Here is an 18,917-nt window from a genome sequence, read left to right as displayed (position 1 = left end):
TCCTGAGCTCTGTTTTCACTGGCAGTGGGTTGCAGGAGGCCATGGCAGCCAAAAACTGAGCTCGGGAGCCCGTTTTTGCTAGCAGAGTGCTCGGGCCACCACAGGTGCCCCCGACATGAATGACATTGACCTGGCCATGCCCCCACGCCCCCCCCCACCCAGAAGTCAAACACAACCCTGATGCGGCTCTCAGTGAAATAGAGTTTGACACCCCTGGTGTACAAGCTAGTATCTTCCAGATATGCTTAGAATACTCAACCTACTTATCTTTGGTATAATAAACCATTGCTCCTAAACATGTTTGATACAATTAACATTGCACATTTATTGTCATTTTTCTATCCCTATTACTTACTGGTTTCCTTTTTTAAATTCATATAATGGTCAAGTGAGTAAATCCTACACTGAATTGTAGGACAAAACAGCAAGTTTCCTAAATTCTTAGGAATTTTATTTCTAAATTCTTAGTATTTTGCAGGAACCTGGAATCAAAAGCAGGAGACAAGGCAGACTTCCAGAAACCAGGAAATGACTGACATTTAATTCAGTTTCACTTACCTGTTATCCTGATTCATGCACATTTGTTAAGACTGTATGAATCTTTTTGAAGGAATGATTTGGTTGAGTTGCCTCTTGGAATGAATCAAAGAGCGGAATCTGAGAATTAATTCTTTTGAAGTGTCAAAAATATTTCTTTTATATAAAATTGACTCCATTTCTGCACTATCTCTGACTTTCCCTTAACCATTAACATAATCCACAATTGATCAAGACTAAAAACAACTGCTGAAGCAAAGATAAATACATTTTTGCAGAAGATCGCTAAATGGCGTCTCCACTAAATAATTGACAGACGAGCCGAAACTGATTAAATCAAGTAAAAATAACAAACAGGGAAATCCTTTGCTCAAACTTCCTTGAACTTACAAATGAGTTACCTAGACTTAACCCGCACTTCAAAGAGGAAAGCCTGCAAATACAGTAAATTTAATTAAAATATCTTTCCCCACTGAAGTTACTCCTTTGAATTAGATAGCACATAAGGCATGTCATATCTTAAAAGGTAAAGGTTCCCCTCACACATATATGCTAGTTGTTCCTGACTCTAGGGGGCCGTGCTCATCTCCATTTCAAAGCCGAAGAGCCAGCTCTGTCTGAAGACGTCTCCGTGGTCATGTGGCCGGCATGACTAAACGCCAAAGGAGCACGGAACGCTGTTCCCTTCCCGCCAAAAGTGGTCCCTATTTTTCTACTTGCATTTTTTACGTGCTTTCAAACTGCTAGGTTGGCAGAAGCTGGGACAAGTAATGGGAGCTCACCCCGTTACGCGGCTTCGAACCGCTGAACTGCCGACTTTTCAATCGACAAGCTCAGATTCTTAACCACTGAGCCACCATGTCCTTATACCCTGACAAAGACTACCTTCCCTATAAATATTTCTAGCCTCCGTACCCCTTTTGTAGCTCCCTTTCGAGAACAGATTCCTTGCTCTTGAAAATAAACTACCTCCTTTCCTTCCAGTGTGTGTTCTTGTGAAACCTCGCCTTGAATTGAGACCCCAAATTAACTTGACAGAAGTATTTATGAAAGAGGTTTTTTCCTGCATTGTTTCAACATATCTTCTCTATAAGAGCCATTTTGTATTCCATCTGATTCTTCTGGACTTTGTCAAGCGTTTCAACCCCTTTTCTTCAGGTAATAGTTCTTGCATATTTTTGAGAAGTTCACTTTTTTTAGTCTCTGTGGTTACTCCTTTGGTTCCTACACATTTTTATAGTGACAACAATGACATTTATGGTGTTCTACAGCGAAAGAAACCCATCATTTAAAAAGCAGCAAGAAGCAGGTACCTCACCTTGTGTCTGCACACATTTTTTAATATTACTTGTACAACTACAAGGATTGGAAACCAGCAAAGAAACACAACAAACCTGTAACGAATAGCCACAGGAAAGCATTCTGCAAAGGTCTTGCTATTTAAATTTGCAATCTTAATGCTTGTTTCATTTGGATCTTGGAAGGCCGTCCAAGGATTTTCGGCAGGTCAAAGATTTCTGCCAATGCATCTAGTCCCTCATGAGACTTGATAGTTAGATTTTTCTTCTGAGTACATGGTCATAGATAACCACTTGCAGGTAGAGGTCTGTTTTGATTGGAATCCGTGTTGTGTTGTCTCCGGGAAATGCCTAAGAACCAAATATTAGCCATCATCAGACAGAGGTAGAGGTGAAAAAATAAGACCAGTTCCAAACATATAACGATGTTCTCACAACATAGTGAACGAAAAACTAGCACATTATAGCATGGGTGTCAAACTCGATTTAATTCACATCAGGGTTATGTTTGACCTCGGGGGCAGGCATGGCATGACTGTGGGGGCATGGCCAGCTCAATGTCACTCGTATCGGGGGCACCTGTGGTGGCCAAGTGCTAAGGCAGGACTTCCCTCAGACTTTCCCTCCCTCTCATTATAATTTATTTCCTTCCTTCCTTCCTTCCTTCCTTCCTTCCTTCCTTCCTTCCTTCCTTCCTTCCTTCCTTCCTTCCTTCCTTCCTTCCTTCCTCCCTTCCCTTCCCTTCCCTTCCCTTCCCTCTTCATTCTCCTTTCTTCTTCCTTCCCCTCTTTTCTTCTTTTTTCCTTCATTGCTCTCTTCCCATCTTTTCTTCTTTTTCTTTGTCTTTCCTCTTTCCCTTCCTCTTTTCCTGTTCCTTCTTGGATGCTCAAATGCAAAAGGGGAAACATTTCTCCTTTTGTTTTGTTTTTAGTTTGTTTTGCTAGGGGGGTCTGTGCATTTTCACTGGCAGAGGCACCCCAGGCTGGTCCTTCGCTGTTTCCAGGGCAACCCCATGGGCCAGATTTAAGCACCCCCAGCTCACGGGCCTTGAGTTTGACACCCCTAAGCTTGTAACTAGTATCTGTACAAACTTAGAAAACTTGATTAAAGAACATGGGTTTAGTATGTCATGAAAACACAGCCCCTTCTTAGATTAGATGACTGTATAATTCATTGCAATCTTAGGTAATCTTTCCTACCCAAAGTAGTCATTTTGGCAAATCTTGTGGGAGAGCCAGTCATGAAAAAATCTTCACACAATTCAAGAAGCCAAGTTTTCGTTTATGATATCTCTTGCATGCATGATATTTCTAGGAATATTCCGATTGTCAGAAGTGCAACCGACAAAACGGTAAAGCATTTGTCCGTACAGACATCAAGAAATGAATCTGATTTGACAGATTCATACAACATTCATACTTTTTAGGTACTGTAAACTTTTGGTATGAACGTTATGTTACATAGAGTTTGGGACCTGGGCAGCATACAAGTTTAATAAAATGATGATGATGATGATTCTTGACCTCATTAGACTTCACATAGCAGTACAAATGAGGAAAGGCCATCTCGCTTTTAAATCCTTCCTACCCCATTTGAACAATCTCCATTAGTGTTTCTCAATTGTCATGTTGGCTGAAGAACTCAGGGAGTTGAAGTCTACACCTCTTAAAGTTGCCATTGCCTTAAAGCAGCAAGTATGCACAAAAATGGAAGGACATTTTGATTCCTACTATGGACGAATGGTTGTAGAAGTTGATGGAGTTGGCGGAAATGGCAAAATTGACCACTTTGATTAAAGAAAAGAACCTAAGTACTTTTGTTTCCACATGGAGACCGCTTCTGAACTTCGTGCTTGATGTGGAAAAGAATGAACATTTGACTTTGGGTTTTACCGATTAGACTAATAGATCTTTATAGAAATGGCTTGTTCATATTATTATGAAAAAGCAAAAAGTTGTGATTTGATGTTAATGCCTTATTTTACTGTAACAGAGAGAGTCAGAAGTCAATGTTTCTTTTTCTTTCTTATCTTTCTTCATTTCTCTTTCCCTTCTTCCCCACTGCTTTTCTATTTACTTTGTATATTGTATTGTATTGTATTTTGTGTATTGTATTGTATTGTATTTTGTGTATTGTATTGCAGTTCAAAATATTGTATTGTAGTTCAAAATATTGTATTGTAGTTCAAAACATTTTTAAAGATCCATTTCATCCTGGGCACCCTTTTTTTTTTTTTTTTTGAACTATTACCATCTGGCAGACGGTACAGGATAATAAAATCAAGGACAAATAGGCTGAAAAGCAGCTTCTATCCCAGAGCAGTAACTATATTGAATTCTACTGTATAGCACAATATTAATGCAATATCAGGGGTTTTCAATTCAATTGTATAGAATGCGAAAGATATCTATTTTATTTTTTATAGTTATAATGTACACTGAAGATGGCATTTAATTTCGTTGTACGAGGTGCAATCAGTGGTGGGTTGCTCCCGGTTCTGTCCGGTTCTTGAGAACCGGTAGTAAAAACGGTGGGAGGTTCTGCCTACCTGCCCTGACGTCACATTTGGTGAAAAGCTTCTGCGCATGTGCGCTCCCGTTGCAAACCGGTAGTAAAGGTAAGTAGAACCCACCCCTGGGTGCAATGACAATAAAGTAAACTAAAACTAAAACTTTATATTTTATAATTCAATTAAAAAATGTTGACCTATAAAAGTTTGTCATTGCCTCCTTCCTAGAACTGAAGAAGAGTGATAGGCCAAAGGTCACCAGCTGACTTCATGCCTAAGGTGGGACTAGAATTCAGGATCTCCTAGTTCAGTGATGGCTAAACTTTTTGCTATCGCGTGCCAGGAGAGGGGGGGCCGGGGAGGGTTGTGCGCGCACGTGCCCACACGCATGTGTGCGCAACCCCCTCCCCCCCGCTCCTGGCACAGGATGTCCTGGTAGGCCTGTTTTTCTTTCTTACCTGGTTCCAGATCCTCTCTGTGTATCTGGGAACGGCGAAAACAGCCTTTCCCACTCCCTTGGAGGCCCTACGGAGGCTGAAAGGGCCCATTTCCCAACTCCCGGTGGGACAGGAAGTGACATTTTTTGCTGTCCCCAGCCTCCAGAACCTCTCTAGGAGTCTCTAGGAGCCTCTCTAGAAGTCTCTAGGAGCCTCTCTAGGAGTCTCTGGAGGCTGGGGACAGGAAAAAACGTCACTTCCTGTCCCACCGGGAGTGGGGAAATGGGCCCTTTCAGCCTCCGTAGGGCCTCCAAGGGAGTGGAAAAGGCTGTTTTCGCCGTTACCAGATACACAGAGAGGATCTGGAGCCAGGTAAGAAAGAAAAATGGGCCTTCCCCACCCCTCCCAGGCCCTCCAGAGGCAGGAAACAGCCTGTTTCCCTACTTCTGGTGGGCCCAGAAGGCCCGAAAATCAGCTGGCCGGCGCGCGCATGCACCCCAGAGCTGAGCTGGCGTGCCCACTAATATGGCTCCGCGTGCCACCTGAGGCATGCGTGCCATAGGTTCGCCATCACGGTCCTAGTTTCTAGCCAGATGCCTTTAACCACTAACTGAACAGGTACTTTTATCTCATATTAAGGTAAGTTTTGAGAAACCCTGGGTTATATGACTCTGCTCTCACCCAAACAATGGAAGAGAAATATTTCCCCACTCATATAGGAACTCTGGATGCACTGAGGATCCTTGATTGATGATAGTCCTTTATCCCTCACAAGCATTTGAGAAGCGTACAGTTTCCCATCACCTCTATACATCAGGAGATACAGTTGTATTCAATCATTTCCATGCACACCACACAAAAAGAGATCAGCAAACTAATGCCTACGTCTTTAAAGTGTCCAGATTCTTTTGGGCTTTAATGCTTAAAGTATACATTTCACACAGCAAGAGAAGGTCTGCTTATTCATTACAGATGTTCCACAGCTGCTGGAACTTAGGCCGGTGACCCACTTTGAGTGCAACCAAATCCACTTTCTAGGTATGCATTTTTAAATGTCTCGCAAACCAACGCGCTCATTTCGAATGTGTATAATTTGATATTTCGTACCGATGCTATTCATATGCAACCATCTTTCGTGGGAAGCACTTCAAAGAGACCATCCTCCGAGAGTTGTTTCTGCACAAACCGAAACAAATTACTGCCTGGCTGACTCTGGTTTGGTTTGGTTTGACAGGAACCAAAGCAATGGGTGTGTTTGTCCTATTCAAACTCTGCCTCAGGACTTTGTAAAAGAGGGCGGTGAGGAACAATTGGATGTGCTCCTATTGCAAGATATAGGACCATTGTTCCTTAGAGCAGTGTTTCTCAACCTTGGTAGCTTGAAGATGGGTGGACTTCAACTCCCAGAATCCCCCAGCCAGCAGCGCTGGCTGGGGGATTCTGGGAGTTGAAGTCCACCCATCTTCAAGCTTCCAAGGTTGAGAAACACTGTCTTAGAGGGAAGCTTCCATAATTCCTTGCAAGCAAGCAAAGAAACAAACTCACAAATGGGTAGGCCTCAAATCAGCCTAGCATGTCCCATTTTATTGGAAAAGTAGGCCTTTGGTTGGTAGACTCCCATTGGTGGTTGGTTGGTAGACTCTCTCTTGGTGTGTAGACTACATCATCCGTGATTGAATTATGACTAGGGTTGCTTTGTTGTGGAGAAAAAAAATGGTTTGAGCTCCATTTGTGAGGAACCTCTTGTTGGCCACAATCTCTTGCATTGTTATCTCCTTTAGGAGAGAGAAAAAAAATCATTGCTCAGCAGAAAGTCCTATGTTTTCCCACAAAGAAGGCTGAGGTTTTGACAAGATATGAAAAAGACGCTAAAATATATGGTTTTTACTTAGAAAAGACAGAGTTGGATAGGATACTCATAGGAACAGAGGATAAATTAAGGACCTAAAGACGTGGCTTTTTAAACAACTCATCTGATCTGGGGGGTGTTTTTAATTGGTTTTAATATGGGTTTTAAATTGTGAGATTTTAATTATGCTAAATTAATTATATATATTTTTATTCTTCGGTTTTTAACCTTTTGTGAGCCACCTCGAGTCCTTCGGGAGAAGGGTGGCATATAAATTTAACTTAATTAATTAATTAATTAATTAATTAATTAATTTTTTAAAAAATATAATTTTTTACTTGGCATTGAGTTAGAGGACGAACAAGTAAAAGAAACAATGATAGCTTGGGCAAAGAATTTTGGACACTCAGTTGATTTAGACAAATGGCAACAGTTATGGGAAAGGAATTATAAGCTAACAATGTCCACTGCATATTTATTTATTTATTTATTGGTTCGATTTATATGCCGCCCTTCTCCTGAAGAACCGAAAGAAAAAATATATAAACAAATATAAAGAGAAGCAATATAAAATGTTTTACAGATGGCAGATGCCCCCTGAGAAACTGGCAAAAATGTTTAAAAATAAATCAGCTAAATGTTGGAAATATCACCAGTTACCAGGATCTTATTATCATATGTGGTAGACATGTCCAGAAACTAAAAACTATTGGAATAAAATTAAGACATGGTTGGAAGAAATGACACAACAACGTATTGATTTGAAACCAGAGCTGTTCCTATTGGGTATCCTTCCAGAGAAAACTAGCAAAGAAAATACTTATTTGATTATATATGTAATAACAGCTGCAAGGATTGTTTTTGCACACAATTGGAAAGCAGAGAAAATACCTCTGGAAGGAGAAGCGTTTAAAAAAAAATTAGACTGTGCTGAAATAAATAGATTAACTTTGATGATTAAAGAAAGAGAGGATTCAGAATACTTTAAGACATGGGATCAATTTTACCATTGGTTAGGAAAGAGATATAGATGAGTAACTTAATAGCTATGTAAAAAATGATATAATTAGAATATTGTATTTTGGGAGAAAGGTGAAAATGAAGACAAAAGAAACAACCAAAAAAAAGATGAAATCATGGAGAAAACACCGAGATGTCACACGGAAGGGAGAATTGTTTGTGGATAAAATAAAAAACTTTTTCAAAAAAAAAAAAAGAAGACGGCTGAAGTTTGATTCTCCACCACCAGCAGTGGGTTTCACATATTCTTATCACTGGTTCGCCCCGTGCGCACACGCGCCTGGCCTTCCATGCATGTACTTTGCTTGCGCGCATGCCTTCCACACATACATCTGGCCTCGAAAACGGACGGCATTATGCCAGGGTGGGTGGGCGGGCCCACCTGTAGTTGACGCTACCAGTTCGCCCGAATCGGTACAAACAGGCTGCATACCATCCCTGTCCACCACCTTCAGGTAATAGGACAAGGCCAATAATGCTGCATAAGGACCTCTTATCTAGATAGAATAAAAGCAAGATTGATTGATTGATTGGTTCGATTTATATGCCTCCCTTTTCCGGAGACTCAGGAAGACTTCAAGACTTCTGGAGACTTCAAGATGGGAAGTCCCTGTCGTGCTAGCTAAACAATATAGGGCAGGGGTCTCCAACCTTGGCAACTTTAAGCCTGGCGGACTTCAACTCCCAGAATTCCCCAGCCAGCTTTGCTTTGCTTTGCAAAGCTGGCTGGGGAATTCTGGGAGTTGAAGTCTTCCAGGCTTAAAGTTGCCAAGGTTGGAGACCCCTGATATAGGGCTAAGTCAACCCATAGTTTGACTAGTAACTTTCCAGAACTGGTTCTGCCATTGGAAAGAAGTAGGCAAATCAGACAAAGAAGTAGACAAATCAGTCAACTATAGGAGCTGGTGGGAGAAAGCTTCTGGATTCTCCTTGAGTTGGGGTACCGAGTAGAGTTGATTGAGAGCTTCTTTCAAGCTCTCTCCACTAGCCCACGCTTCTCCTAGATTTGATGGTGGGGCTATTTCGTTCCCTCAGTTAGCCAAACCTCTTAGCTTTTCATCCGTAGCTTCACATCTCCTAAGATCCCACTGAGGTAAAAAAAAAAAAAACCTGTGGTAAAGAAAGGGTGTGATCTCACACAATCTCACTTTCAGTGCTTAAGACTCGGCTAAACTATAGAGGCTAATTACACAGGACAGCAAACGACTTATTTCCAGTGTCATGTGAAAGCAGATGTGTTTTTAATTAGAAATGCAGTGTGTGGGAAAAGTTTTCGTTGGAACCCAAGTGTTTGAGATGGATCGTGGCCAACGTAAACATCCTTGAACTATGGCTTTAAATCAGAGACAAGGGCATGCCTTATCGCATGTAGCGTTTGTTTCATTTGCATACAAGATGCTTTTCATTTTCGAGTGTATATAGGCATGCAGACATGTAAACGAACTAAAACAATAAAGACACCCTGAAATTAAGGTTGACTCCTGATGGCTGCATCCAAGGCTTCTCTAACCTATCTCAATAGCTGCATCTACGTATCAAGTGTGTCAAAAGGGCTTAGCACTCCCATAAAACATCAAAACCACCATCACAATTATGAAACAATAATAGTAGTGCAGATAAAACCCCAAGAGCCTTGGTAGTACAGTGGTCTAAGGCACCCTGTTATTAAGCTGGTTATTAAGACCAGATGCCTGCAAATTACTGTAGGTTCGAATCTCGCCAAGGCTCAAGGTTGACTCAGCCTTCCATCCTTTCTAAGGTAGATAAATTGAGGACCCAGTTGTGGGGGCAATAAGCTGACTTTGTATAAATATACAAAAAAAAAGAATGAAGGCTATTGCTTAACGCATTGTAAGCCGCCCTGAGTCTCCGGAGAAGGGCGGCATATAAATCAAATTAAAAAAAATCCATAGCATTCATACCCCCATTCCAGAGGTGGGTTGCCTCCGGTTCGCACCGGTTCTACAGAAACGATAGTAAAACTGTCGGGAGGCTCCGCCCACCGACACTGATGTCATCAAAACGCTTCTGCGCATGCACGTGGCCCCGCTGCGAACTGGTAGTAAAAGTAAATAGAACCCACCCCTGCCCCATTCCATGATATATACAGACTCAGCGGTGGGTTTCACATTTTGTTACCACTGGTTCGCCATGCGAGCACACGCTTGCTTCATGTGCGTACCTTCCGCACATGCACCCAGCCTTCTGTGCATGCGCTTTGCTCGCACATGCGCCTTCCGTGCATGCACCCGGCCTCAAAAACATGCCTAAAAAGGACGGCATAGCGCTGGAGCGAATGTGCGGGCCCACCCACAATCTCCGCTACCGGTTCACCCAAACTAGTCCAAACCGGCTGAATTCCATCTCTGTACACACTGATAATTTTCAGCATCTTACTCTCCGAAGGCTGTGCAGAATAAGCCAGGGTTTCTTACTTTTCCTAATTTTCTAATTGCTAATTTTTCTAAGCACTAATTTTACCAAGATGGAGGGTATTGCTTTTCTTTCAGGCACTAAACTAGTCCGCCAAAGGGGCCTCCAGCAACCGATATTCACTCTGAGCTCTTTCTCGTTGTATTTCAGGGATTGGGGGAGTGGGGGGGGGCACGACACACAACTTTTGAGTGTGTCTTTCCCGAACACACATTTGGGCAGGCCGATTTGATTTTAATATATATTCCGCCTTTTTTATTTTTACAAATAACGTAGAAAACATATCCTGCATACTTTCCTCCTCGTATTTTCCCCACAACAACAATCCTGTGAGGGAGAAAACGTCATTGGCCCAAAGTCACCCAGCCAGTTTTCACGGCTAAGGTGGGACTAGAACTCACAGTTCTAGCCTGGTGCTTAACCACTAGACCAAATTGGTCTCAAATACAAGATTCAAATACATACAGGTAGTTCCCAACATACAACCATAATTGAGCCCAAAATTTCTGTTGCGAAGTGACTTTTGCTCCATTTTACGATCTTTCGTGCCACGTTTGTTAAGTGAATCATAAATATATATCATTTGCCAAGTTTCTGAATTTTGATCATGTGATCATGATTAAGGTGACAGGGTTCCAAGTAACGCCCCCAACGAAAAAAGAGTCCGAGGCTAGAAGTTCCTCAAAGTTCCATTTTATTAGAGATGTCATATTGGCACATCTGGGATAACCCGAATCTAAAAGCTTCCAGGTTTTCCCCACCCAACAGAAAGTCCTAGTCCCTTCCCCTGCACCCACGTCCATCACATGGTCCAATCAAAGCACTGTCCCAACTGGAGAGGCCTCCCAGTTCCAATCCTCCAGGTGCAGGGCAAGATGTCCTTGACTCTCTGAGAAAAGAATGTTATTATGGCTAGATATCTCTCCAACTCCATACAACCCCCCCCCTCCCAATTTCCCACAGCACTAAATGCGGCAGCCCTGAAGATCCAAAATAAAAGACGGCTTCCAGGACTGACATAGGGTGTGTCAATTTTTTCAACTTTCAATTTCCATACATTAGGGGTGCTCAAAGGTTGTGAAATGCCTTGGGGACTGTAAAGATATTTGGGTTACTTTAATATAATTTATATTTGGGTTACTTTAATATAATTTACTCTAATATAATTTAGACGTGCCTGGTAAGTAATTACATCAATGTCATAACTTTTTAACATTTTGTTTGTTTCATTTGCTGCAATGATTATAAGTGCAAAAAAACCTGTCATAAATCATTTTTCCGGTGCCATTGTAACTTTGAGTCACTAAATGAAATGTTGTCAGTCAAGGACTACCTCTTATACGGATTCAGAGGATTTTAAAAATTAATATACAATTGGGACCAGAACTCTTCTTTTTGGAATTGATAGAAAAATATCAATTTGGAGAAAAATCATGGAACTTTGTTTTTATAGATGATAACCGCAGTGAGATTACTGTATGCACAAAGATGGACAGATTTGGCAATACCTACAATGGAGGAATGGTTGGTGAAGATGATAGAACTTGCTGAGATAGTCAAATCGATTTGTTTGTTGTAGAGAAAAGGCAATAGTCACATTTATGGCTGGCCGGAAACCCTTTATGGACTTTTTGCATAAAACAGGAAAAAAAATGAATTTATGATTTACGGTTTTGATGATTAGATAGGATATATATTATACAAAGAAGACGGTTGTGCTGCAAATTTAGACAGAGGTAAATTTATAACTATACTTATATCTGCTATAGTAGGACAGGAAGCTACTTTTCTATTTGGCTTTCACTTTTTTCCTTTCTCGTACTTTTAGCTCCTTTTGCTATAAAGATGATAGGAAGCTTCTTCTCTGTATCTCTTTTCTTTTCTATTTTTCTTTTACTTTCTTTTCTTTTCTTGCACTTTTAGCCTCTTTGTGATTTTGTTCCCTCCCTCCCTCCTTCTTTCCTTCCTTCCCTCCCTCCTTCCTTTCCTCCCTCCTTCCTTCCTCCCTTCCCTCCTTCCTTCTTTCCTTCCTTTCCTCCCTCCTTCCTTCCCTCCCTCCCTCCTTCTTTCCTTCCTTCCTTCTTTCCTTCCTTCCCTCCCTCCTTCCTTCCCTCCCTCCCTCCCTCCCTCCTTCCTTCCTTCCTTCCTTCCCTCCCTCCCTCCTTCCTTCCTTCCTATATATTAGTTTGTATTATTTTTTTTACTTTTGTTTTTAAAACTTTTAATAAAATTATATACTAAAATTATGAATTAAATTAAAATCATATATTTCCCCCATGCCATCACGCTGCTAAACAACTAATTCTAAACACTATCAAACTATCTAAAAAGGCAATATTACCATCATTATTCTCATCTATTCTCATCGTCTGTTTTTATCTCATCCTTATTCTCATCATCGATTACCTATCTCTGTATCTTCTTATGACTATAACTTTGTTGCTTATCACTATTGTCGTATGTACATTGAGAGTTTACGCACCTGAAACAAATTCCTTGTGTGTCTAATCACACTTGGCCAATAAAGAATTCTATTTCTATTTCTAAAAATCCCTTGGAAAGGGGGAAACAGCTTCTGAAGAATAGCTTTTTATGTAAAACCTCGCTGCAGTTGTAGTTTTGCAGCAGAGGTGGGCTCCACATAATTTAACAACCTGTTTGCCGAGAATCGAAAATGTGAGCATGTGTGTGCCTTGCGCACATGTACACTTCATCAAAAACACGTTGATTGTATAAGACGGGATAGCGCTGCAGCGGGTGGGTGGGCCCAGCCACTGGCCATAACTACCGGTTCACCTGAACTGGTCCGAACCGGCTGAATCCCACCCGTTTTGCAGGGTTATGCAGGCAACGGTTGCGCCTGGAGAGGAAGCCTCTGTCTGTTCTCCCAGACCTTTTACTACTAGAACATCTGCTATGGGTCTAATATTCCTGATCTCTATTCAAATTTCAGGATTAGCAGGGATTCAACAGGGTTTAACTCAAGGATTAACACCAGACAATAAATCAAGCAGTAAACAATAACTTCATCAAAGAATTATCAACTCAGACAGATGATCAAGCTATAAACAACAACATAATCAAAGAATTATGAAGGAGAAAACAACGCCCACAAAAGGACCAAGTACTATATACCCATGTTTCCCCGAAAATAGGACTGGGTCTTATTTTCTTTTGGGCCCCAATATAAGCACCAGGGCTTATTTTCAGGGGTGTGTCTTATTTTCCCCCCCATGTATAGGAGGCCCACTTCTGCTTGCTCACGGTGGGGTAGGAGGCTGTTCAGTGTCCCAGTGCCACTGCAGCGAAATGGGGATTGTGGAGCTGCCCCACGCGCCCCGCACTGGTTTACCACAGGGCCCCCGCAGCAATGCCATCCAGCAGTCCAGTTCAGCAGGACCACACATGGCCACTGACCCACTTCTGCTTGCTCGTGGCCGCAACAGCGTAGGAGGCCAGAGTAGGAGATCAAGAGACGCAAGGGTGCTGTGGCCACGAGGCGATGCGGAGGGGGTGGAGACCAACTACTGCCCCACACGCCCCACACCAGCTTACCTTAGGGTCCCCACAGCCAGGCCATCCACATCCTGACACCTCCTGCTCCATTGTAGTCGCAAGCAAACAGAAGAAGTGGGGCGGTGGCCATACGCCCTCCTGCTACACATGGCTGCCAGGGCTGCCGCTGTGAGGCAGGTGTCAGGGTGTGGATAGCCTGACTGCAGGGGCCCTGAGGTAAGCCGGTGTTGGATGCATGGAGCAGCTCCACCAACACCCCACCTCGACTCATGGCTGTGGCACCACAAGCAATGACACAGAATGGGTGGATGGCCAGCTGTGCAGGCTCTTAATAGCAATAGCGCTTAGACTTATATACCGCTTCATAGTGCCTTTACAGCCCTCTCTAAGCAGTTTACAGAGTCAGCATATTGCACCCAACAATCTGGGTTCTCATTTTACCGACCTCTGAAGGATGGAAGGCTGAGTCAACCTTGAGCCGGTGAGATTTGAACTGCCAAACTGCAGCTAGCAATTAGTTAAAGTATCCTGCATGCTTCAGTCTAACCACTGCGCCACCTCGGCTTAAGTAGGGCTTATTTTGGGGGTAGGGCTTATCTTAGGTGCACACCTAAAACATGCTACTGCTCATTTTCTGGATAGGGCTTATTTTCAGGGAAACAGAGTATAAACCCCACTTCCTTCTAGCACTGAAGATGATACCTAGTCAGATAAGTAGCCATCTGCAAGCACAATCAAGGACAACTTAAATCGGTTTTCACTGTTAGGCTTGTGTTTTAGATTCTAAGCCCCACATATCTGGGTTTATAAATTAGGTTCTCTTTCCAAAAAAGGCCCTTACCCACTTCCATTAGTCTAAAACAAACTTATTTAGCATTGTACGTAACCTTTGGTTTTATATCATTCACGGGCAGTGTCCGGTGTGATAGGATGTCCAGGGCCAAGGATTCCTACCACCGTCTTGGAGACCTTGTTTGCATGATTGTTTAGATCAGGGGTGAAATGGCCGAACCAGTAGCGAGGGCAGCGGGTGGTTCGGAGAACCGGTAGCGAGGGCAGCGGGTGGTTCGGAGAACCGGTAGCGAGGGCAGCGGGTGGTTCGGAGAACCGGTAGCGAGGGCAGCGGATGGTTCTGAGAACCGGTAGCGACGGCAGCGGGTGGTTCGGAGAACCGGTAGCGACGGCAGCGGGTGGTTCGGAGAACCGGTAGCGACGGCAGCGGGTGGTTCGGAGAACCGGTAGCGACGGCAGCGGGTGGTTCGGAGAACCGGTAGCAATGGCAGCGGGTGGTTCGGAGAACCGGTAGCGAGGGCAGCGGGTGGTTCGGAGAACCGGTAGCGACGGCAGCGGGTGGTTCGGAGAACCAGTAGCGATGGCAGCGGGTGGTTCTGAGAACCGGTAGCAATGGCAGCACGAGGCTCTGCCCACCCGCCTGGTCATCATTACAAAGTAACCTGTTTTTTACCCTCTGCGCATGTGCAGAAGGGTGACACGGCTCGTGCACTTCCAAACCGGTAGGGAAGGTAAGTAGATTTCACCCCTGGTTTAGATCTGGGGTCTCCAAACTTGGCAACTTTAAGATTTGCACGCTTCCATTCCCAGAATTCCTCAGCCAGCATGCTGAGGAACAGTCTGGCTGGCCGGGGAATTTTGGGAGTGGAAGTCCACAAGTCTTTAAAGTTGCCAAGTTTGGAGAACCCCGATTTTAGATCTCAAGAAGGGAACAACAGGTGTTTCTCCTGCGCCTTCTTAGCTGGCCCAAGCTTCCTCGTAAGTGGGGCAAGGACAAGGCTTTGCCTCTCCCTCAGTCCCTCTGCGTTCGTTAGCCAATAGACAGCTACAGGAAATGGCAGAGAAATAAACAGAGGTTTGGCGAGGAAGTCAAGCAGATACTTGGAACCTTTGCCTAGAGCAACTGAAGCTTAGCGGGATCAGTTGCCAGATGCAAACCTTGGGGCTCTCTGCCTGAAGCTTTGAGGATGGAATGCAAAACAAAATAAAATAATCACAGGCTTGCCGGCAGCTACACACAGCTTTGCAGGCCACAGGCAGGAAGTTGGCAGATCCAACATTTCCAAGTGGTTTCCTAAGGGTCACTCTGTGCTGCGTGGCCGTATAAACCAACTGTAAAATAGAGGGAAGCGGGATGTTTTCTCCAGGTGGAAGCACTGGAGGCCACGAGGAGTCAAAGCAGCAGCTGCACCACCGTAGAACCCCATTTGCCTCACCAGTGCTGGAAGAAATATCCAGGTCCAGGTCCAAGCGGGGAGAAAGGCCCAAAGAGGAAGGGATTCAATTTATTTTCCAAAGCACCAGAGGGCAGGACAAGAAACCATGGATGGAAAGAAATCAAGGAGAGAAGCAACCTAGAATTAAGGAGAACAATTAACCAGTGTAACAGCTTTGCCTTCAGAAGTTGTGGGTGCTCCACTGGAGGCTTTTAAGAAAAGACTGGACAACCATTTATCTGAAATGGTATAGGACAGTGATGGCTAACCTTTTTGCCGTCGCATGCCAAAAGTGGGCAGAGCACGGAGGGGTCGCCACGTGCCCACACTCATAATCCAATGCCCTCCAATGCATGACCACCCACCTGTGCTCCCCCGCGCATGACACACACCCCTGAGCCCCGTTTTGGGCCTAGCAGGCCTACCTGAACCCTCTGGAGGCCGGAAACGGCCTGTTACCCAACTTCCGGTGGGCCCAGTGGGCCCGTTTTTTGCCCTCCCCAAGCTCCAGAGTCTTTCTTGGAGCCTGGGGAGGGCAAAAACAGCCTCGCCCCCCGGAAGCCCTCCAGAGGCCGAAAACGCCCTCCCAGAGCCTCCACATGAGCCCTGTAGTTACCTGGCATCCAGAAAGGGCCGCGTGGAGACACCTGTGAGGCGAGGGGTAGCATGGGCGGGGCCAGCCAAAAATCAGCTGGACGGCCCGCGCATGCACACTGGAACTGAGCTAGGGTAATGGCTCACGTGCCCAAAGATATGGCTCCACGTGCCACCTGTGGCACGCGTGCCATAGGTTCGCCATCACGGGTATAGGATCTCCTGCTTGAAGGGGGGGGGGCGGGGTTGGACTAGACAACTTCCAAAGCAGGGTTGAAATCCAGCAGGTTCTGACAGGTGGAGAACCGGTAGCGGAGAACCGGTAGCGGAAATTTTGAGCAGACCATACTATAAAAAAGATTTTGAGACTCTAGAAAAAGTGCAGAGGAGAGCAACCAGGATGATGAGGGGACTGGAGACTAAAACATGAAGAGTTGCAAGTACTCGGTATGGCTAGTCTAGTGAAGAGAAGGACCAGGGGAGACAGGATAGCCATCTTCCAATATTTGAGGGGCTGCCACAGAGAGGAGGAGGTCAAGCTGTTTTCCAAAGCACCTGAAGGCCAGACAAGGAATAACGGATGGAAACTGACCAAGGAGAGATTCAATCTAGAAATGAGGAGGAACTTTCTGACAGTGAGAGCAATCAACCCATGGAACAGAAGTTGCCTTCGGAAGTTGTAGGAGCTTCATCCCTTGAGACTTTCAAGAAAAGATTGGACCATTTGTCAGAAATGGTGTAGGGTCTCCTGCTTAAGCGGGGGGTTGGACTAGATGACCTATAAGGTCCCTTCCAACTCTGTTAATCTGTTAAATGTTTCAAGGGAGTAACATCTCACATCGTCAACATTTATATATTCAAGATATATATTGTAAATATAATAGAAGCTATTTTGTGTTGAGCAAACCTCTTCTGGAAAACAGCGAAAGAAACATCTGAAGAAGTGATGACTGCTGATTAATTGTGGATGCCCGATCAGAAGGTGGAAGGAGATGGTCCAGGAATGATTTTAATTTGGATGTCTATCTTGTCTACATTAAATTTAAGAATGTTTTATCGTAAAGATATATGAAGCATATATGAACTTCATTGCAGCATGTCTTGGCATTGGTCAATGACAAACGTATTAGAGAGATAAAGACCATATGTGTCTCTGAGGCATAGATACGTGGAGATAAGCAATACATTTGAAGGATCTAAGGCAGCATTATTACCTTGGGATCCACATTAATGATCTTCCTGTCAGACTTGTTCTTAAAGAGTAAACCACATGCACTTTCTGCAACCACCTGGTAGTTTGTGCTTGAATTCATGCAGCAGAGGTTTCGGTCCCAGTTGTAGAAACTGTGGAAAGAAAAACAGAAACTATGCAAAGTAACTCTTTAATGTAAGAAAAGCTCAAAGCAATCTGAAGACCTCATTATCTGGAATTGTGTTGTTGAGGGCATTTCTTCCCCGGAAAGTTTTCAGAATGGATGTCAGTTGCTGAACATCTCAAGAGCTGGTGACTCCTACTCCTCTTTTGACAGGGGGTGGGGGTGTCTCCAAACATGCTGGTTGGGAAATTTTGGGAGTTGAAGTCCACAAGTCTTAAAGTTGCCAAGTTTGGAGATTCCTGGATTAGAAAGGGAGTGAGGGGATGAGGATCAGGGGTGGGTTCTAAATTTTGTTACTACTGGTTCTGTGGGCGTGGCTTATTTTGTGGGTGTGGCTTGGAGGTCATGTGACTAGGTGGGTGTGGCTAACTGGTCAGAGTAATTTCTGGAAGGTCCTCGCACTTACGACCAGTCCTCGCACTTACGACCCAACTCATCTGTTTGCTTTTAACACTGATCAGCTGTAGGACGGCCCTTTGAAGCCCGGCTGCAAGAGTTTAAACAGTTTTTTTCCCTCTAGGCATCAGCTGGGACTCAGGAGGCAGCAATAGATGGGGGGTGGGACCAAATAAAAGGTAAGAATAACGTGGGGGGTGGGGGGGTGGGAGGGGGGAGAACCGGTTCGGTGACATCATATCGTCACCGCTACTGGCTCAGCCGAACCGGACCGAACCACTGATGAGGATGTTATCTTGGTCTAGAGCAGGGGTGTCAAACTCAATTTCATTGAGGGCTGCATCAGGGTTGTGTTTGACCTTGGGGGGCCAGGGTGGGCGTGGCCAGAGTGGGAGTGGCTAGCTTGACGTCACTCGTATCGGGGGTGCCTGGAGTGACCTAAGCGCTCTACCAGCGAAAATGGGCTCCTGAGCTCCATTTTCATTGGCAGAGGCAACGCGGGCCAGTCCATTGCGGTTTCCAGGCCAGATCTAAGCACCCTGCAGGCTGGATCGGCACCCGGGCCTTGAGTTTGATACCCCTGGTCTAGAGAAAAGAAGGATTGGGAGCAGAGGTGGTATTCAGCAGGTTCTGACCAGTTCTGGAGAACCAGTAGCGGAAATTTTGAGTAGTTCAGAGAACCAGTAAATACCACCTCTGACTGGCTCCGCCCCCATCCATTCTC

The 18,917-nt window shown here is 44.3% G+C and overlaps 1 protein-coding gene across 5 annotated transcripts in view; it reads right to left on the bottom strand.

Moving 5' to 3' along the window:
* Positions 1-1,859: 1,859 nt before the first annotated feature.
* CFAP299 (cilia and flagella associated protein 299) overlaps positions 1,860-18,917 on the bottom strand; it is a 297,677-nt gene continuing 280,619 nt past the window's right edge. For 4 of the 5 annotated variants that reach the window (XM_034431205.3, XM_034431206.3, XM_034431201.3 and 1 more), the window contains 2 exons: positions 17,636-17,765; positions 1,860-2,186 (listed from right to left, as the gene is read on the bottom strand). In XM_034431205.3, the coding sequence (XP_034287096.2) occupies positions 2,091-2,186; positions 17,636-17,765 (226 nt within the window). In that variant the 3' untranslated portion in view covers positions 1,860-2,090. The remainder of the gene's footprint in view (positions 2,187-17,635; positions 17,766-18,917) is intronic. The other variant, XM_034431203.3, reaches the window with a different exon arrangement.

This window comes from Pantherophis guttatus, chromosome 8, assembly GCF_059756535.1.
Source record: "Pantherophis guttatus breed Tessera chromosome 8, ASM5975653v1, whole genome shotgun sequence".
Lineage (NCBI taxonomy): Eukaryota > Metazoa > Chordata > Lepidosauria > Squamata > Colubridae > Pantherophis > Pantherophis guttatus.
This window is presented reverse-complemented; position numbering and strand designations above follow the sequence as displayed.